Source organism: Phoxinus phoxinus (assembly GCF_949152265.1).
Source record: "Phoxinus phoxinus genome assembly, chromosome: 20".
In the NCBI taxonomy this organism is placed as follows: domain Eukaryota; kingdom Metazoa; phylum Chordata; class Actinopteri; order Cypriniformes; family Leuciscidae; genus Phoxinus; species Phoxinus phoxinus.
The window spans coordinates 16573091-16589876 of record NC_136895.1 but is presented as its reverse complement, the minus strand read 5'-3'; the positions used below and the strand labels follow the sequence as shown (position 1 = coordinate 16589876).

The 16786-nt window shown below is 36.9% G+C and overlaps 1 protein-coding gene across 1 annotated transcript in view; it reads right to left on the bottom strand.

Annotated features, from left to right (window-relative positions):
- The window catches only part of sbno2b (strawberry notch homolog 2b), a 44468-nt gene extending 29583 nt beyond the window's left edge, over positions 1-14885 (bottom strand). Inside the window, exons 1-4 of the mRNA XM_079592285.1 lie at positions 14641-14885; positions 6413-6588; positions 5349-5428; positions 736-853 (exon numbers count right to left, since the gene is read on the bottom strand). Of these exons, the coding sequence (XP_079448411.1) occupies positions 736-853; positions 5349-5428; positions 6413-6514 (300 nt within the window). The 5' untranslated portion in view covers positions 6515-6588; positions 14641-14885. The remainder of the gene's footprint in view (positions 1-735; positions 854-5348; positions 5429-6412; positions 6589-14640) is intronic.
- Positions 14886-16786: the final 1901 nt, after the last annotated feature.

The window sequence follows — 16786 nt, the reverse complement described above, 5'->3', positions numbered from 1 at the left end:
TTCCTATTGGAAGTTGTGGTGCCGTGTGACGTATGATGGCTCTGCCAACGGCTCACTAACCACGCCCCTACACGAGCTCGCGCTAAAATGACTGAATATAAGACTGTAATTGTTAAACAATAACACCATATATATATATATTTTGCCCTCGGTTTGTCCCCAAATATTGCCAGTGGGTGGAGTTAGGCTCTGACCAGGGGTTTAGTAACCCTTTTAAAATGATCATTTCAGACAGAGGGGCAGAATGAGCATTGAATATAATAGTTTTTCCGCATATACATTCGTTTTTTTGTGCAAAAAAATTTATCAATAAGTTAACCTCAAGGAACATTAAAATAATATCCATTTTTCCTTTAAAGCAAATCAACTGTTAAAAAGACAAGTTTTCTTTATCATGTGAAATAATCGTGATCTCAATTTTAACCTAAATAGATATGCTTGATTATGGCAATAATCATAATCATGATTGTTTTACAGAAGCTAAAAAACGTTATTTAGTAGCAGACATTTTTTTTGCCAGTCTAATCCACTCAAACAAAAAAGACAACAAAAAAGAAAAGATACTACAGATATTTAATTCTCAAATAGCCATGTAACAATATCCGCTCATCAATAACGAGTCTCTGTGAGATGACAAACAGAGTCTTCTAGATGCCATTTCATCAGTTGTGAACGCAACACAAGGAGGATCAAAGCCTTTGAGATACGCCAACATCCCGAACAGCAGGGCCTTACCTGAGAGAGGTCTCCAGTCCGAGAGAGATCCAGGGTGGGGAAATCGAAGTCGAGGTCGCTGAGGCCGTTGGGAAACAAATCTGTGTGCATGTCTGATGGGCCGTTGAAAAGGTGCTGCCTGAGAGAGACAAAATAAATGTAAGAGCAGCATTAGGACATAGTTTCGTGATGGATCGTGAGCAAAGTACACAAAAAAAGGAAGAAGGAAATTCACAGTTTTTTGTGTCATGAAAACAAACAGTCACATCCTAGGTCACGACGGCAACGTGACCGAAAAAGAAGTGGAAATCCAAAAACATTTATACACATAATGAGTAATGACTTGTGCACATTATAGACAAGTCGATATAAATGACACATTAAGAGACTAAAAATAGGTCAAATGATGACAAAATTTTCAATTTGGGTGAACTATATGTTTAAAGTTAACTTCACAAATGTGTATATTTGTAAGGCTTTAGATATCAGAGTGTTTATGACCGTTAAAGCGTCTCCTCTGACGGCCTCCCATCATGTGACATTCATTCATTAACTACTTTATGAGTCATGCGCGTCATGTGACATTCACTTTCAGTTCTCTGTCTCTCACTTTTTCGGAAATCACCACATTACATTTCAGGAAGCTTCATTCCAAGGTGGATATTTTTGATCACACACACACATTAAATAAAAAAAATAAAAAATATTAGCCCCCATTGTATGAATAATATACATACACTATCGTTCAAAAGTTAAAGGTACATTTTTTTTGGTCAGTAAAGACTTATAATGTTACAAAAGATTTACATATATAATAAAGGCTGTTTCATTTGAACTTTCCATAAATCAAAGAATCATGAAAAAATACATCACGTTTTTTGACAAAAATATGAAGCAGCCCAACTGTTTTCAACATTGATAATAATAAGCATATTAGAATGATTTCTGAAGGATCATGTGACACTGAGGACTTCAGTAATGATGCTAAAATCATCTCAGGAATTAATTACATTAAAATATATTCAAATAGAAAATAGTTATTTGAAATAACAATATTACGATTTTTACTGCATTTTTAATCAAATAAACGCAGCCTTGGTGACTCTGGTGAGCAGAAGAAATTTATTTCAAAAAACAAAACGACCCCAAACTTTTAATGGTAAAAATAAATCTGGCAAAGTTTATCCAACCGAAATGGACGACACCTGCTGATACTAGTGTAGTTTTGTTATGTACTTTTGAATGAACACACACCAAAAGAATGTGTTTGGTGAATTTGAAATCAGTGAAATACTATTGCAGTACCTAATGTGTGCAGGATTTGATTGCTCATACTGACTTGGCTACATTAACAGATAAAAAGAAATAGTTTCAGGCGAAAGTTGTTGCATTTTGATAAAAGATTCTTAGGGTGTTCACACTTGGCATGTCTGGTTCGATTAAAATGAAACCTGGTGCGATTGCTCTGTTAGTGCGCTTCATCTGAATAAGTGTGAACACTGCCATCCGAACCGCTGAAAAGATGTGTCTCGGTCCGCTTCCAAGCGAACTCTGGTGCCGTTTGACTGAAATACGAGCGCTACATGGACCAAAGGCATCTAAATGAACCAAAAACAGGACATGACGTCAGAAGATGAGAACCTAAAAAAGGACAGAATGTTCAAGCATGTTTTTTCTCATCATATTCGCTACAGTTCGGTGTACCACGTCTCCTCGCAGCAGATCTTCATTAATGTGTGTGATGGAGGGACTCCTTCCTGCTGCTGTTTTGACTCCTTTACACATCTCAAAAGCTCTTCACGAGTTCTCAGCTGGTCAAAATACCATGTTTGTAGGCTTTTTTTTTTTTTTTGGTCTGGACCAAACGAACCAAGTGAACCGAACTACAAGTCTGAACACACTCTTAAAAACTAATTTAGCACTACGTGTCACTGTATAACGTAAATATTATAATTCATTTTAATTATAAAACCAACAAATTTGTTGTTCAGTGCATTTGTGTCCCTCAAATAAAATGGTCCATATTTAAATATCCTCAGACTCAAAGGTTATATGGAAATCCCCTTCTTCTGATATTGCACCGCAAGCTTGGCACATCGATTCGGGCACATTCCATCAACACAATACAATTCACTCGGCACTAACCTCCGGAACACAGAACCCATCCCATAATGCCCCGTCTCGGTCTTGTGTAATCATATCCCTCTGAGAAAAATCACTTGTATCTGCAGCAAACGGTGGAGGAAAATGGACTGTAAAATAATTTTCAGGCTAGTAAATAAATGCTAATAAAGTATATAGTCTTTTGGTCTGATCATTTTAACGCTTTCAGACAGAGTGTGGCGGTCAGATAAACAACATTCACCATCCAAGTCTAGACACCTTCATAGACAGACTATTCAACCACTTACACATTACGATATGTTGAACAGACTATCCATCAATGCTTTATCATTGTGTTAAATTAAACATGGCACCAGAAGTATTATTTGAGACTGTAACAGCGAGATTCCTACTTGTCAGGGTAACTATCACTGATCCCATTTTAATTATTATTTATTATTACTGTTATTTGGTAGTTTTATTATGAATTAGTAATAATAAATAATAATTAAAATGTGTTATTATTAATATGATCATCATCAGTATCATAAATAGTTTTTATATTCATAACTATTTTATTTTGAATTTGCCTTTATTATTATAATAATTATCATTATTATAAATAATAATACCAATGGAGAAATAGTATTATTATTATTCATTTTAATAATAATAACAATATGAAAATAGTATCTACGAAACTATAATTATAAATTATACATCACACACACAGAGACACACACACACACACACACACACACACACACACACACACACACACACACACACACACACACACACACACACACACACACACACACACACTTAATGTTATACAATACAATATTCAAATATATTAAATTATTAAAATGCATCAAATTATTATTAGTATTAATAACAATAACAGCAACAATAATACTACTATATTTGCTTCAATTTTAAAATATAATATAATAACAATGTAGTCTGAACTAAAAACACCAAGAGGATTGAATCATCTGATTGACTATGACTCATTGAATTGGGAAAACTGGTATCTGGTGTCTTGCTCTGGAAGAATGTAATATGAAGCATAAACTAATAACCATAACCATAATAACAACCAAGTTTGGTATTTTCCTATTCTGTCTACAAAAGCTGATGATAAAAAAAAAAGTAAGAAAAAAAGCCAAAGGTTCTCACATTGCTAGCAATGAAATTCTGTGAATGCAACAAGTTGTTTTTCCACCAAGGAGTGGGTGGACAGGATGTAGCACTGACGCTAGCATCAACCACAAACTTATTCTTTCTAAAACCGAGACCCTTATTTTGACGTTTTCAAACACAATGACCTTTGCACACATATCTCGTCTGTCCTTTTTCCCTGTGCCATATTTCAACAAATCGCTACTGTGTGCTATAAATACAGAGAGAGGACATCCCACAGTCTCTGTAAACAAAACACCCCTGCGTTCACGTGACCTCCGATGGCACAGATCACATGAAATGATCAGGCATAGCAACAACCGAATGATGACACGTCACTAGAGAAGTATGTGTGGCGGATTGCATACATTCTTTGAGCTGCTTGTCAGACATTTCGATAGTAGCAAAAATAGTTATTTTTCAGAATGTTTAAAGATTTTTTGTACATACAATGTAAGTCAACGGGGTCCAAAAACAACACAGTTTGGACTTTCAATGTAAAAAAAAAAGAAAAAAAAAAGAAACATTTTTAAAATCTCTTCTTTTGTGTTACCCAGACAGAATGAAAGAAAGTCAAACATTTTTGAAAACTAAATGACAACTAGATTTTCATTTGTTTGAAAAAGTGCTATATAATAAAATTTGCTTGCTTGCTGATTTAACTATGCAATCATTTCTTAAACAAAAGCCACAAAGCAGATTTCTAGGATAAGTCATTATGGAGTGCCAAGGGCTTCACCGCCTCGACTGAAGTTACAGACCAAGCCAGGTGATAAAGTTCCTATCATATGTCATGTCAAGTTCAGGGATGTTTTCACTTGCGTCTTATCGGGTCATGTAGATGTGAATGGACACGTTGTGACATTCTGTATCAAGCTTACGAATACAATACAGTTCTTTATCGTCAAATAAGTCAGGAAAACACTGCGTCAACTTGAAAAAAGGTCTTCCCCTGTGGAAATGGCAGACATAATGGCAACACGCTTTTCTTAAAGTCAACGCCAAATGTCATTAGCAACTCACTTTACTTTCATAATCGGATGCATGTCAGAGTGAAACAAAATACAAAATGTAGGTTGGGATGATATGTGAGGGATTGATTGGATAGTAAAATAAAATTGGCTTTAAACACCAACATTTTCATTTTATTCGATTTTGATGGAAGATTACGAAGACAAAAGTGTTTTTTTCTCTGGAATAATGTCCACAATAACACCAGGAGCACGTGTAAAGAAAGCCAAGTTTTGGTTTCATGTTCACTTTTAGGTTTCCTCCAGGTTTGGAAAACAATCCAAGTCAAACATCCTTATCAGGTATCATGATTAGGCAGAAGTCTGGGTACTTACTGGTTTTCAGATTGCACAGGACAGGGCAAGCTGTAGGTCTGATGGGGGAAGCTCCAAGGGTTGTTAGCAAACACGTGGCCCTGAAATAGAGGAAGTGAAAGGTGTAGAGGCACAAGTTTAGGTGTTAGGTAGGAATGCACGAGTATTAGTTCTGGCCTTTACGATACACTAAAAAAAGTAGATACAACTATGATGTTATGGCTGATAACAAATAAATGGCTGATATGAAAATGTTATACTAAAATTCTAATAAATCAAAAAACAAAAATTATGGCACATGCATTTTTACATGTAAATACTAAAGCTATTTTTAAAGGAAATTTACTAGAAAAACTACACATAAAACTAAAATTAACAATCATCAAGTGAAAACTAAAATACACACTGAAAATAAAACAGAAACCAAAATTAAAATTAAAATGAAAAAAATCATAATAACCGAGAAGAGCCAAATGTAATTCTGTTTAAATCCAAAATGTGAGTCCACAGGAAACCCCCTTCATTTGCCCAAATATTTATACTCGTGATGACATCACTGTACTCCAACACTGGCCAAATATTTACCTTACAGTTCCTTTTTCCACTTTAAAACCATCTTTTTCTTCGATTTTTAATGAGTATTGCCACAATACAAGATTCATGATAACAGTATTCGAATGAAACAGCAAGAAAAAGATAAATGCGTTTTTTATGAGAAATTGTGTCTACCAACTGTTAAAATGACTCTGCGACCACAGAGACGTCATTCTGAGCGTCACCCACTACACCAAATTCTTGAGGTTTTGCCAGATATCAGAATGAATGGATGAGTTTTTGAAAAAGGAAACTAGTGATGAACATTATGATTATGAGTATTTGCTAGGGTACAGTAGCTTAGCGTTTTGGCTTGCCACAAAAAAATGTGCTGATCCTATACCAAGAGGGTGGTGTAGTGTTGTGGTTAACGATCTAGACTGGTAACCAAAAGGTCGCAGGTTCGAACCTAGGTCATGTTTTTTGATTGGTGCGGCCCCTTTCACACACTAACACATGATGCTAAATGAAAGAGAGCTAATCTGAGTTACCATAGGGGGAGGCCTGACGAACCCCACGGCATCCAGCTGAGGTCCATCCGAATGTGAGAAGCTGTGCCCGTCCATAGCAGGCGGAATTGAGAGCGATGGCATCAGACTGCAGTCTCGAACATGACGTATAATGACACTGTATAAACCTGAGTGATCCAATGTCTTCACACCATGACCTGAGCACACAAACAAAGGAGACACGGCACGTCCATAATGGTGGAAAATCAAGTGGGAGAGCAGAATGAATCAGTTATGCTGTCAGTGTAAAAACTCTGTGAGAAATACCCTCAAGCAGGATGAAAGACTCAAATGACACAAATAGTCATCTTGAACAACACACACATTTGTTATTAATAGGTGAATTACACCTTAAAATAATCCATTCCTGCTCTCCAAACACTGTGAATAGGCCTATTATCATCAACTAAATGAGCATAAAGGTTCACACGGAAACTTTTGTGAAGGCTTTCATTGATGACAAAATTGAGTAATGGCAGTTCAAATTAAGAGAACAAAAATCTTGGTATCACATGAAGGGACAACAAACTGAAATGCAAAGGAAATTCTCAGAAGCCTGAAGCACAAAACAACTTGTGTTTCTCGTTAGGAAGTAGATAATATGCCAGTGAATGAACAGTTAGGCTATTTGCATGTTATGGCAGATAACCAAGATAATTTAATAATATTAAAATTCGAATCTATTTTGTCTAAATAACTTAACACTAAAAAACTACAAGTGAATTTAGGCATCAAAACATATACAGTCAAGAAAAAGGATATTTATTTAAAATATCATTATTACTATATATTTAACAGTGTTAGAAAATTATTACTGTTTTTAAAGATTACGATTACGTCAGCTGAAAAGAAAAGTGGCAAAGTCTTTGATATAATTTTTTGTTTTTCTTTACAATAACGTGCACTGATAAATCATGCACAATAAGACCAGGGTCATCTATTAAGGAAGTAAACAAGATATATTTTGATTTCATGTTGTCTATAAAAACACTCCACAATCTCAGAGGTTGCATCCCATATTAAACCCCCCTCCCCATCCCGTCAAATGCCTGGGCAGTCAATGCATCCCAGTAAGAGGAGGTGTCCATCTATCTAACCCCCTGCCACAAAGGACAATCAATACTGATTACTATTGAGCTGATGTCCTCTTCCAGTAAAACACCATTATCTTTACTGGAAGACAAGGGGGAAAAAACACGAGAAAGCACCAAGGATAGATATTTTTATAGGAACGAAACGTACACTGGTTTTATTTGATATAACATTCCAGAAAACTAATAAGAAACACACAAAAGGTCTATTGAAGGAAACAAACTGGGAAGTTGTATTGAAAGAGAAGGAAGCCTAAACTCCAATTGAAACCCGACATTATGTATCTTGATGCAAGCTATGGGGCCACTATTTTCAAAAAATTATAATTTGTATCAAATATATAAAATAAAGCGTTAAAACAAGAAACGAGAAGTTAGTATTAAAAGTAAGTTAGTGAAAAAGTAATCTTAAAGAACCTTTTTAAAAATAGGATAGGTTTAAAGAAAAATACAATACTGGAGAAGAATTGACTGATCATGTTGCAAACCTGACATGTGGCTCTCTAAACGCTTTGTATTACTCAGGAGGAAACACTAAAAATAGGATGAAAAATCAGCACTGGCGGTGACAAGGAGGGGGAATTCCTTCAAACAAGAAAGAAAATCTGAGCTGAGAACTAAGGTTTCAGATCTGGACAAAAAGTGCCCGTCTGATAGTCACATCGGAGGCTTGCAGATGGTGTGAATTGCGAAAGCTAAGCAGATTATTCCGTGACCTCAGCGCATGAGACTGTTGCCACAGCAGGGTGCCTGCGGCGCGAGACCTGATGGATGCCTCACGCGGGTCCACTAATCTTCTCTGATCTCTCGCAATGGGATCTCTTGTCTTTCAGGGAATGGGAAGAAAAGGACACATGCATAATGTAATGGGGGGGAAAAGTCCTCAGGTTTGCGGCATGGCATGGCCCACCATCAGGGGTTTCCCATGTTTCCCTCAAGAGTTAGTTAAGGCCACCGCTCACATTCTGACGCGTCACGGTGAGCGGGAGCACGTGGAAGTCATCCAGGAACGTGTGACTCCGGTAATCCGCTCTGTCGCTCATCCAGCTTTCACACTTCTATCAGGGTGTTCTTGGATCAATGAACATCTTATGTTCTCAGATGACTGATGAGTGAAATGATCTAGAAGGGAGGAACTCATTTATGCATAAAATCAAGTAAGGAGAGATTGTGATTTCACACTGAAATCGAGTTGTATCGCTCTGTGTCCTCGTTTGCTCTCTGTCTATCTCAGTCCTTCATCTCTGGGTAAAGGTCTTGTCAGGCGACTACGCTAGGACGAGCCAAACGAGTGTGTTATCTGGCCACAGAGGCTGACTTCAACGGGTCTCGCATGACAGGCTGGGAAAGCCGAGCTTGCGAGGGCAGACGATCCCGGGAGATACAGGAAAATCATGCTGACACTTGTTTGGAAACAGTCGAAGCTAATACAATTAGAGAAACAAACTAAGCATGCTAAGTGCGTCCAAACGTGTTTGCAATGGCAAAGCCAGACACATTGATAAAGAGATTAAATATTCAAGAGGGGAAAAAAGTTACTCTGCTAGTGCCGTCACACGCAAAACATAGCAATGACATACACTAGCGCTCAAAAGTTTGGGGTCAACTTTTAAATTAATATTGTTATTCAGGAAGCATGCATTAATTTGATCAAAAGTCACAGTGGCTATACGTTACAGATCGTCTTAACAGTCTAAACAGCTGGAGGCGAATGGCAACCATGGCAGACATAATAGTCAAAATGACTCATTCAAAAGAAAACTACACTACTTAGGGTGTATCTTTGTATAATCACGATTACAGGAAATATTGTCTAGCTGGGTGGGACATTTAGTATTATCAAGCATCAGCAGGATGAATTTAATGAAGTCATTGTGAGTCATACCGGGCTTTCATTTCATTGAAGGAGAGAGCCATCTCAGAGGTTTACCGATGTCATTCAGAACCAAGATCAATGGAGGCTATTCAAAGCTAAACCGCATTAAAAGGGATATGCGTAGTTGCCGGCTTTATGAAGTCTTTTTTCCAAAAGACTCTGATTCATTTTGTTCAGCATATAGGCAACATTAAGCTAAAGCTACATGATTGAAAATAAGAAGAAATATGGGGTTGAAAATGAGAGCAAATTGGAGCCACGGTCTAGTGGTAAATCTTCCAATATTAGTGAAGCTAAAACTAAAAAAGGTCCCTCTAATGTTTAGTTTAGAAGTTCTCAGGCTGTTAAAAGTTTTTGGAATGTTTAGATGTGTATGGCATCATGCGCCATTAAAAATGGTCATGGAAACTCGAGCCACAAACTGTTTTTATGATTTGAATTAATATAAACATGAAAACAATCAAGATTCCTTCCTTGGGGGGGGGATGGTTTGGAGATCTGCATTAAAAAAAGTACTTAGAAATATAAAATAAAACTGGACGCATTTGCATAACCAAGAAAAAAACTTTCATAAAACATAAAAAAAAAAACATAACTTGTTCCTGGGAAACATTTGGAGAACATTTCCATGGCAGCAGAATAGAAGAGCAAACTTGTTGAAGAAAAATGAACCAGCCATCATAACTAGGTGTAGTTTACAATATTAAATAGGCTATTAGTTATTTATTAGTGACAAAACGACCAGTCATGAAAACCAAGACAAGGTACTGTAGGCTAATACATATTCAGAAGCTGATCAACAACAATGGGACCTTAGCACCTCTCATGGATCTAACAAATAGCATGTTCATCTGAGCATTTGGATATGCTTAAAATAAACCTATGGGGGGGACACAAACATATGCTGCCTTTTCTTTCTCTCACTGGTCTATCCGCTGTCTTACTGGAAATTCAGTTGCCGCCCTCTTCCAGCACAACTCTGACCAGTTGCAGAGGGTGACGCCTTTTCAATTCCCTCCAAACCCGAGCAACTCCGGTCAACTGAGGGCCTTCATTTCTGCCCGGGGTCACGAAACCAACACTGAACCGCACTTCTGCTGATCCGACTAAATGACAGAGCGAAGGCTGCGCCCAGCAAAACAAGCCACACGCACGTTCCTGGGGTGCCGTCAAAACCAAGAACAGCCCTAATTTGCATCCGAAGGAAAAAAGCATTACATAATATTACATAAACTGTAAAAAGAGACCCAAGGAAACCTAATAAAGATGTTTAATTCAGGGACGGATAGCTAAATACCACTGACTTCATCCTCGTACTATTTGTTCAAGAAGAAAACGTAAGTGCATTGGTAAAGTGTCAATGATCTTACACAGGAAAACAAGGGTTTCTTCGCAGAGAAACTGATTGAGCGGCTAGTTATGGGAAATCTGGGGGTGGACAAACCACCACAGGATTTTGAAGCTGACCACAAAACAATTCTCAACCTTTCTCAACAAAAATCCCTTCCACTTACAAACAACAACATCAACAATATTAGCGACGTTTAAATGTCATGGCCACTTTCTGTTTCAATCAGAATTAAATAATTGATTGATGAATCTTACATGTCCTAATTAAATGGATTACAAAAAGTATAAACCACCCCAATCCGAATAAAATTTCAATCGGATTTGGCTAATTCATTCCGATTGACGTGGTTACATACGTGACTTATTCCGACTGTGCTACTAGTTCGATTACAAATGGATTATTAGATCTGTGTGAACGCAGCTTCTTTTTTTCTCTTGAAATGTTGTGAAATTTTTCTCTAACATTCGCATTTGGACAAGTTTCCCGTGACACGGCGCTCCTTCTGAAGACCCATATTACGCCAGGACTGACTTCACAGGAACCCCATGGATCGGTAATCAGAGATGTTACGATTGAAGACCACAAAGACGTCACATCTAGTTCTGACGTGGTGTATGTATGCGCTCTTTTCACTATCAGAGTGAAACATTCCTTAAATGCAGATGCACATTCCATACGCGCACAACCAGCGCTCGGTAGAGGAACGGTCACTCAGCCCTTCAATTGCATTCTACAGCAGGGGTTTTGAAACAAACCAGGATGCAGCAGGGTTATTATCATTAGTTAAGACTAAAATTATTAAAAACATTCATGTTAATTTGAAATAAAGCTGGAATAACATAACATAAGCCTATAGCCTATATATTACAATAAAAATCTTAAACTAAACCCATCCATCTTCTTAGCGGCTCAAGAGTGGCTATAGGCCTATAATATATATATAAATGAACTAAATTAATAACTTTTTTTTAAACAAAAATTAACACTGAACTTACTTAAGCTGGACTGTGACGCTATTTTCTTCTGGAAACCTCTGTAAAGCTGCTTTGAAACAGCCTGTATTGTAGAAAGCGCTATATAAATAAATGTGACTTGACTATATCATTGGTCCCGCTCATTTCCAGGGTCCACTTCATTGGAATTATCCGCACACACACATTGGATTTGGCACAAGTTTTACACCGGATGCCCTTCCTGACGCAACCAACCCAGCACTTACACACACTCCTACAGCCAATCTGGCATATCCAATCCACCTAACCTGCATGTCTTTGGACTGTGTGGGGGAAACCGGAGCACCCGGAGGAAACCCACACTGACACGGGGAGAACATGCACGGTGAACAGTCAAGCTATAGGCTAATACTCAAATAAAGGCTTGTGAAATAAACATCACCCACTGTTTGTGTAACCTGTTGGACTTGACTCAGCACCAATCATGCACCCATGGCACTTCTTCACTAATCATACATGAACCATTATCTAGATTCCAGAAACGGAAAACTTGCATTGATAGGGTAATATTAAACACAGCCATGATGACATTACTACAGCAGCAATATTTGAATAATAAAAAGCATTAATGAGATTCAATAGTGGCCGAACAAGGGAAAACACTCGGCCAAGACAGCGAAACGGAAGCAGGAAGGGTTCGTAGCCGTGTCCCAGACTCCTATCTTGAGTTAAATCAGTGCTAGAGAGCTTTGTACCCTCCCTGTACACAACAGAGCTTTGTGCACCAAACTGCGAACTGGCTCTTTGAATTACATGGACAACTTTGAGCCAAAACTAACAAAGGAACAGATAATAAATGTCGGTATCATGAACTAAAGTGCATTAAACTGTCACATTTTGATGGATAATATGTTATTTATGGTTGAAAAAATGATGTGTAATTATTTAATTAAGAAACATACATTTTTTGCCTTACATTCATTGTTTACATTTAGATGCCACGGTCAGGAAGAGAGCAACTTTTTTAAATAAAATGAAAATTTGATTTATTGGGTAATAATTCATCAGTCATGCTGGATGACATGCATTTCCCTTTTTTTATATAAATAAAATAATAGGCTATTCATAATTTCAGTTTCATGTGATAATCATCTAATCTTGCAGAAATAGTTTAGGTTAAAAAAAAATCAAGCAATAAAAAACAGAAATAACTTAAGTGAAAAATCTTAACAAATAGTTCCGCATAAGTGATCCCACTTTATATTAAGTGGCTTTAAGTACTATTTACTTACATCGAAAAATAAGCATAATGTAGGCTACTTATTGTGTTCATGTTTTATTGTAAAACACTTTTGCTGCTATTGCGGTGTGATACGGGTAAGGTTAGGGACAGGTGTGGTGGTATGGTTAAGTTTAAGGGTGGGTTAAGGTATAAGGGAAGGGTCAACAGTGTAATTACAAATGTAATTACATACATTAATTACAGCTGTAATTACATGCAGGTGTTTAAAAAATATAAGTACAATGTAAAAACATGTATGTACACAATAAGTCCATTGTATCAAATTCTTAATTTCAATGTAAGTACATAGTACTTAAAGCCACTTAATATAAAGTGTTAACATTCCGTATTTGTCACTGATCCAGGAGTTTAAACGACATTAAAATGTCATAATACAAAAAATAGCAATGAACAAAAAAGGCTTCAGTTTCAGTTTCCAGATATGTCTTATCTTTTAGGCTAGATATGATATTCTGTCTTTCCAAAACAAAACATGGCCATAAATGCTTTTGTTTTTTCTTCCTGTAACCGTCTAGACCAAGTGATGTCAGCTTGCGTCATTTGTTGGAGAACAAGAGACTTCTAATTGAGCTTCTCTACACTCTGCTGGCAAAGAAAGAAGAGGAAGGTTTGCGTGACTTCAGTTACACAATCCACTGTGTATACCATTGTCATATCTGACCAACAAGACTAATATCACCAGAATAAAGAAAGGCAACATCCAAAAGGTTTTTACTGAGAACGGATGACAGGCACCGTGGTGGTCCACCAAAACCAAAACTTTTCCATGGAAGTGTTAGTTTGCATCAGAGCAATTCTGTGGAAATATAAATTCCCAGTAATGGCTGGCTAATACCGTAAAAAGAGAAGTGAAAGAGTTACACTCCATTCTATGGGACAATTATGAAACACTACAATATATACAAATGATGTATTAGTGGCCTGGGAAAAATCACTTGGATACCAAACTAAACAACAGGTTGATATATTTACAGTATAATATGATTTCAGACAAAGCCCAGCTATAGCCTGAGGGGTTTACAACTCTTGGTTTCAATATCACTCATCCCTTAGTAATAAACCTATTTCATCCATTAACTTAGAACTGTCACATTTATTAAGTAACTTAGTGCATTAGAGACCCATTTAACATACTGACAACATTCAACTTTAAGCAAAGACAGAGAAGTAACGTTAAATGTTAACGTTACTGAAGTGAAAATAGAAAGTTCCAGCTCCTCTAACAGAAACTTGACAGTTAAGAGTCGAAATTAGCAGTTAACATAAAAACAAACAGTTATTTCACTCTGTTCAAAACCTGTCTATTATAGGTATTTACCTTTTTTTTTTTTACACTAACGTTACGCAACAACTAAAACTCACAACACTTTTATCGACCCATTGACTCTTTATAACAGCACTTCCGACATTAAAACTAACCAACTATTCGAACTAATACCATTATAAACCCACAAATACACAAAATATCACAACACAGAACAAATAATAGTCATTAAACTTGAAATAATTAGAAGTTTTCGTTACTGACATTCTGACTGCGCTACCCACACACACTGCGCGTGCGCCAGACAATTTAGTCACCGGCACACAAACAACTCTGTAACTCTGACAGGAACAGGACTTAAGACTTGCTTACTTGAGTAAAAGCAGCTCTTGAATATATTTCCCAAGTCTTTTCCCTCGTTTGTCGCCTTGGGAGTGGTGATAAAGAGAATAGCCCTGGTTTTGTGATGTTTTTTTCTCTCAGCTCGTCACACTTGAAGCCATGTTAAACCGAAAGCCGATACTTCCGCGGCTGCTGATCTTTTCTGACACGTCTGACTGGACGCAAGTCAGCCCAACTAGTGTAGGGAACGCGACGCGTCTGAGGCGAACGTCAACGCCCAGTCCGATGGCCAATCAAAGATGACGTGCTCGTTGCCGCGTAAAATGATTCGTGGATTATGAAGCGAGCATTACTGTAGCGTTTGCGTCGCGTCTTTCGCTGGCAGAGGTATTATTAACAAATGACGCAAAAAAATTTTTTAGCAAAATAGCCGTGTTTTGTAGTTAGATAGTCCCGAAGAGACATTCTATATAATTGCGAGTTGTTTAAAAAATGTTTGAGTGTGTTTTACTCTGTTAGGTCTCATCCTTTTACAGTAGCTTGTTGCGCGCCCTGGTGGATACATAGCTAAATTATATTATTATATTATATATTTTTTGTCTCATATACATTATTTTTTTGGTCTCATATCATATCATCATATCATATCCACTTTATGACAGACTAAAGGGTCTATTTTTCATACAAAAAAAAAGAATATTACAAAGATATAACGATACGGTGCCGTCTCCAAAACTTGGATTATGCTAGGGTCAAGATTCTATTCTATTCTATTCTATTCTATTCTATTCTATTCTATTCTATTCTAAAAAATAAAAATAAAGATCAAGGATCTTATATTAATGCTGCGAGTAATGATTGGTAGAACTGTCCCAGTAATGCGCCAGTTACTTTTGCATAACTTTCTCTAACCTGTGCTAGGCTTGCTTTTTTTAGTAACAAAAAAATATATATTTTTGGCAAAGGCACTTTCACGCACCAAATTTGAAATGAATAAGCCTCAGGCTGAAGGAAATGCAAATTCACAACTGTACCGTTGAAGGCGCAGCTCAATCCTTTCAGCAGTGCTGCCATTCTGGATTGCAGAAGAATAAGCCACAGGAGAAGAATATTCGGCAATAAAAAAAAATAAAAAAAATGATACACAAATTACATTTTTGGATATTTTATTGTTTTTCACGCATTTAAAATGTATTATGAAGAACAAATCAATGCATGAAACAACAATGTATAGCTGACATCAACATAATGAACTTTAATTAATGAGTTAAATAAAATTACAGCAAACATGTGTGACAACTTGCCTCAGCCTGACATTTATAAAACACGAGACAGTTCAATGATTCAGTTCAAATCAAAAGCATTCAAAATTGGACGCAAAAGTAGGCCTATTCAAATTTGAGGGTGTTTTGAGCTTGGACTTTTCACTTAACACCTCATAATCACAGCAACAAAAAATCCTTGTGGTAGCCTTTGCTTAACGAATGTCTAGCCTCTTAATCTAAGTTTTTCTGCAAGAGAAAAAAAAAAGTGTCTCGTGCACTAGTGCAGAAATAAAATACCACTGTAAAATGAATGCGTTTGGCATCTCTTTAGTTACAGTGCACCCTGGTGGATATATGGTGTATCGCAGGAGCGGTTATGACTTACCTTCACAGTTTTGTTTTGCAATATAAAGGTCATTCCAGTAGATTACAGTATAGTATAGTGCAAAACTGAATTGCATACACCCACAAACCACTATATTAGGTACACCTTGCTAGTACCGGGTTGGACCCCTTTTTACTAAGAGGCCCAAAGTGTGCCAAGAAAATGTAATTGCACCAGCAGCATCCAGTTGATAGGCAGGATGGATCCATACTTTCATTATATGTACGCCAAATACAACAACCATGTCATGTTCAACGTTACTTAAATCACCTTTATTCCTCATTCTGATGTTCAGTTTGAACTTCAGCGCATCGTCTTGACCATGTCTGCATAAATGCATTGAGTTGCTGCCATGATGTAACAAGCACTGTACTACAGTAATACTATTCAACTTTACAAATTCTTCTTGTTAGAATAATGATAGGTCCCATGATAATTTAGTATCTCCATAAAATGTTTTAATTTATCAAATAATTCTAGAAATCTCCTTAGTCTAGTTCACATGTAGTACATTCTTTAGCTTACA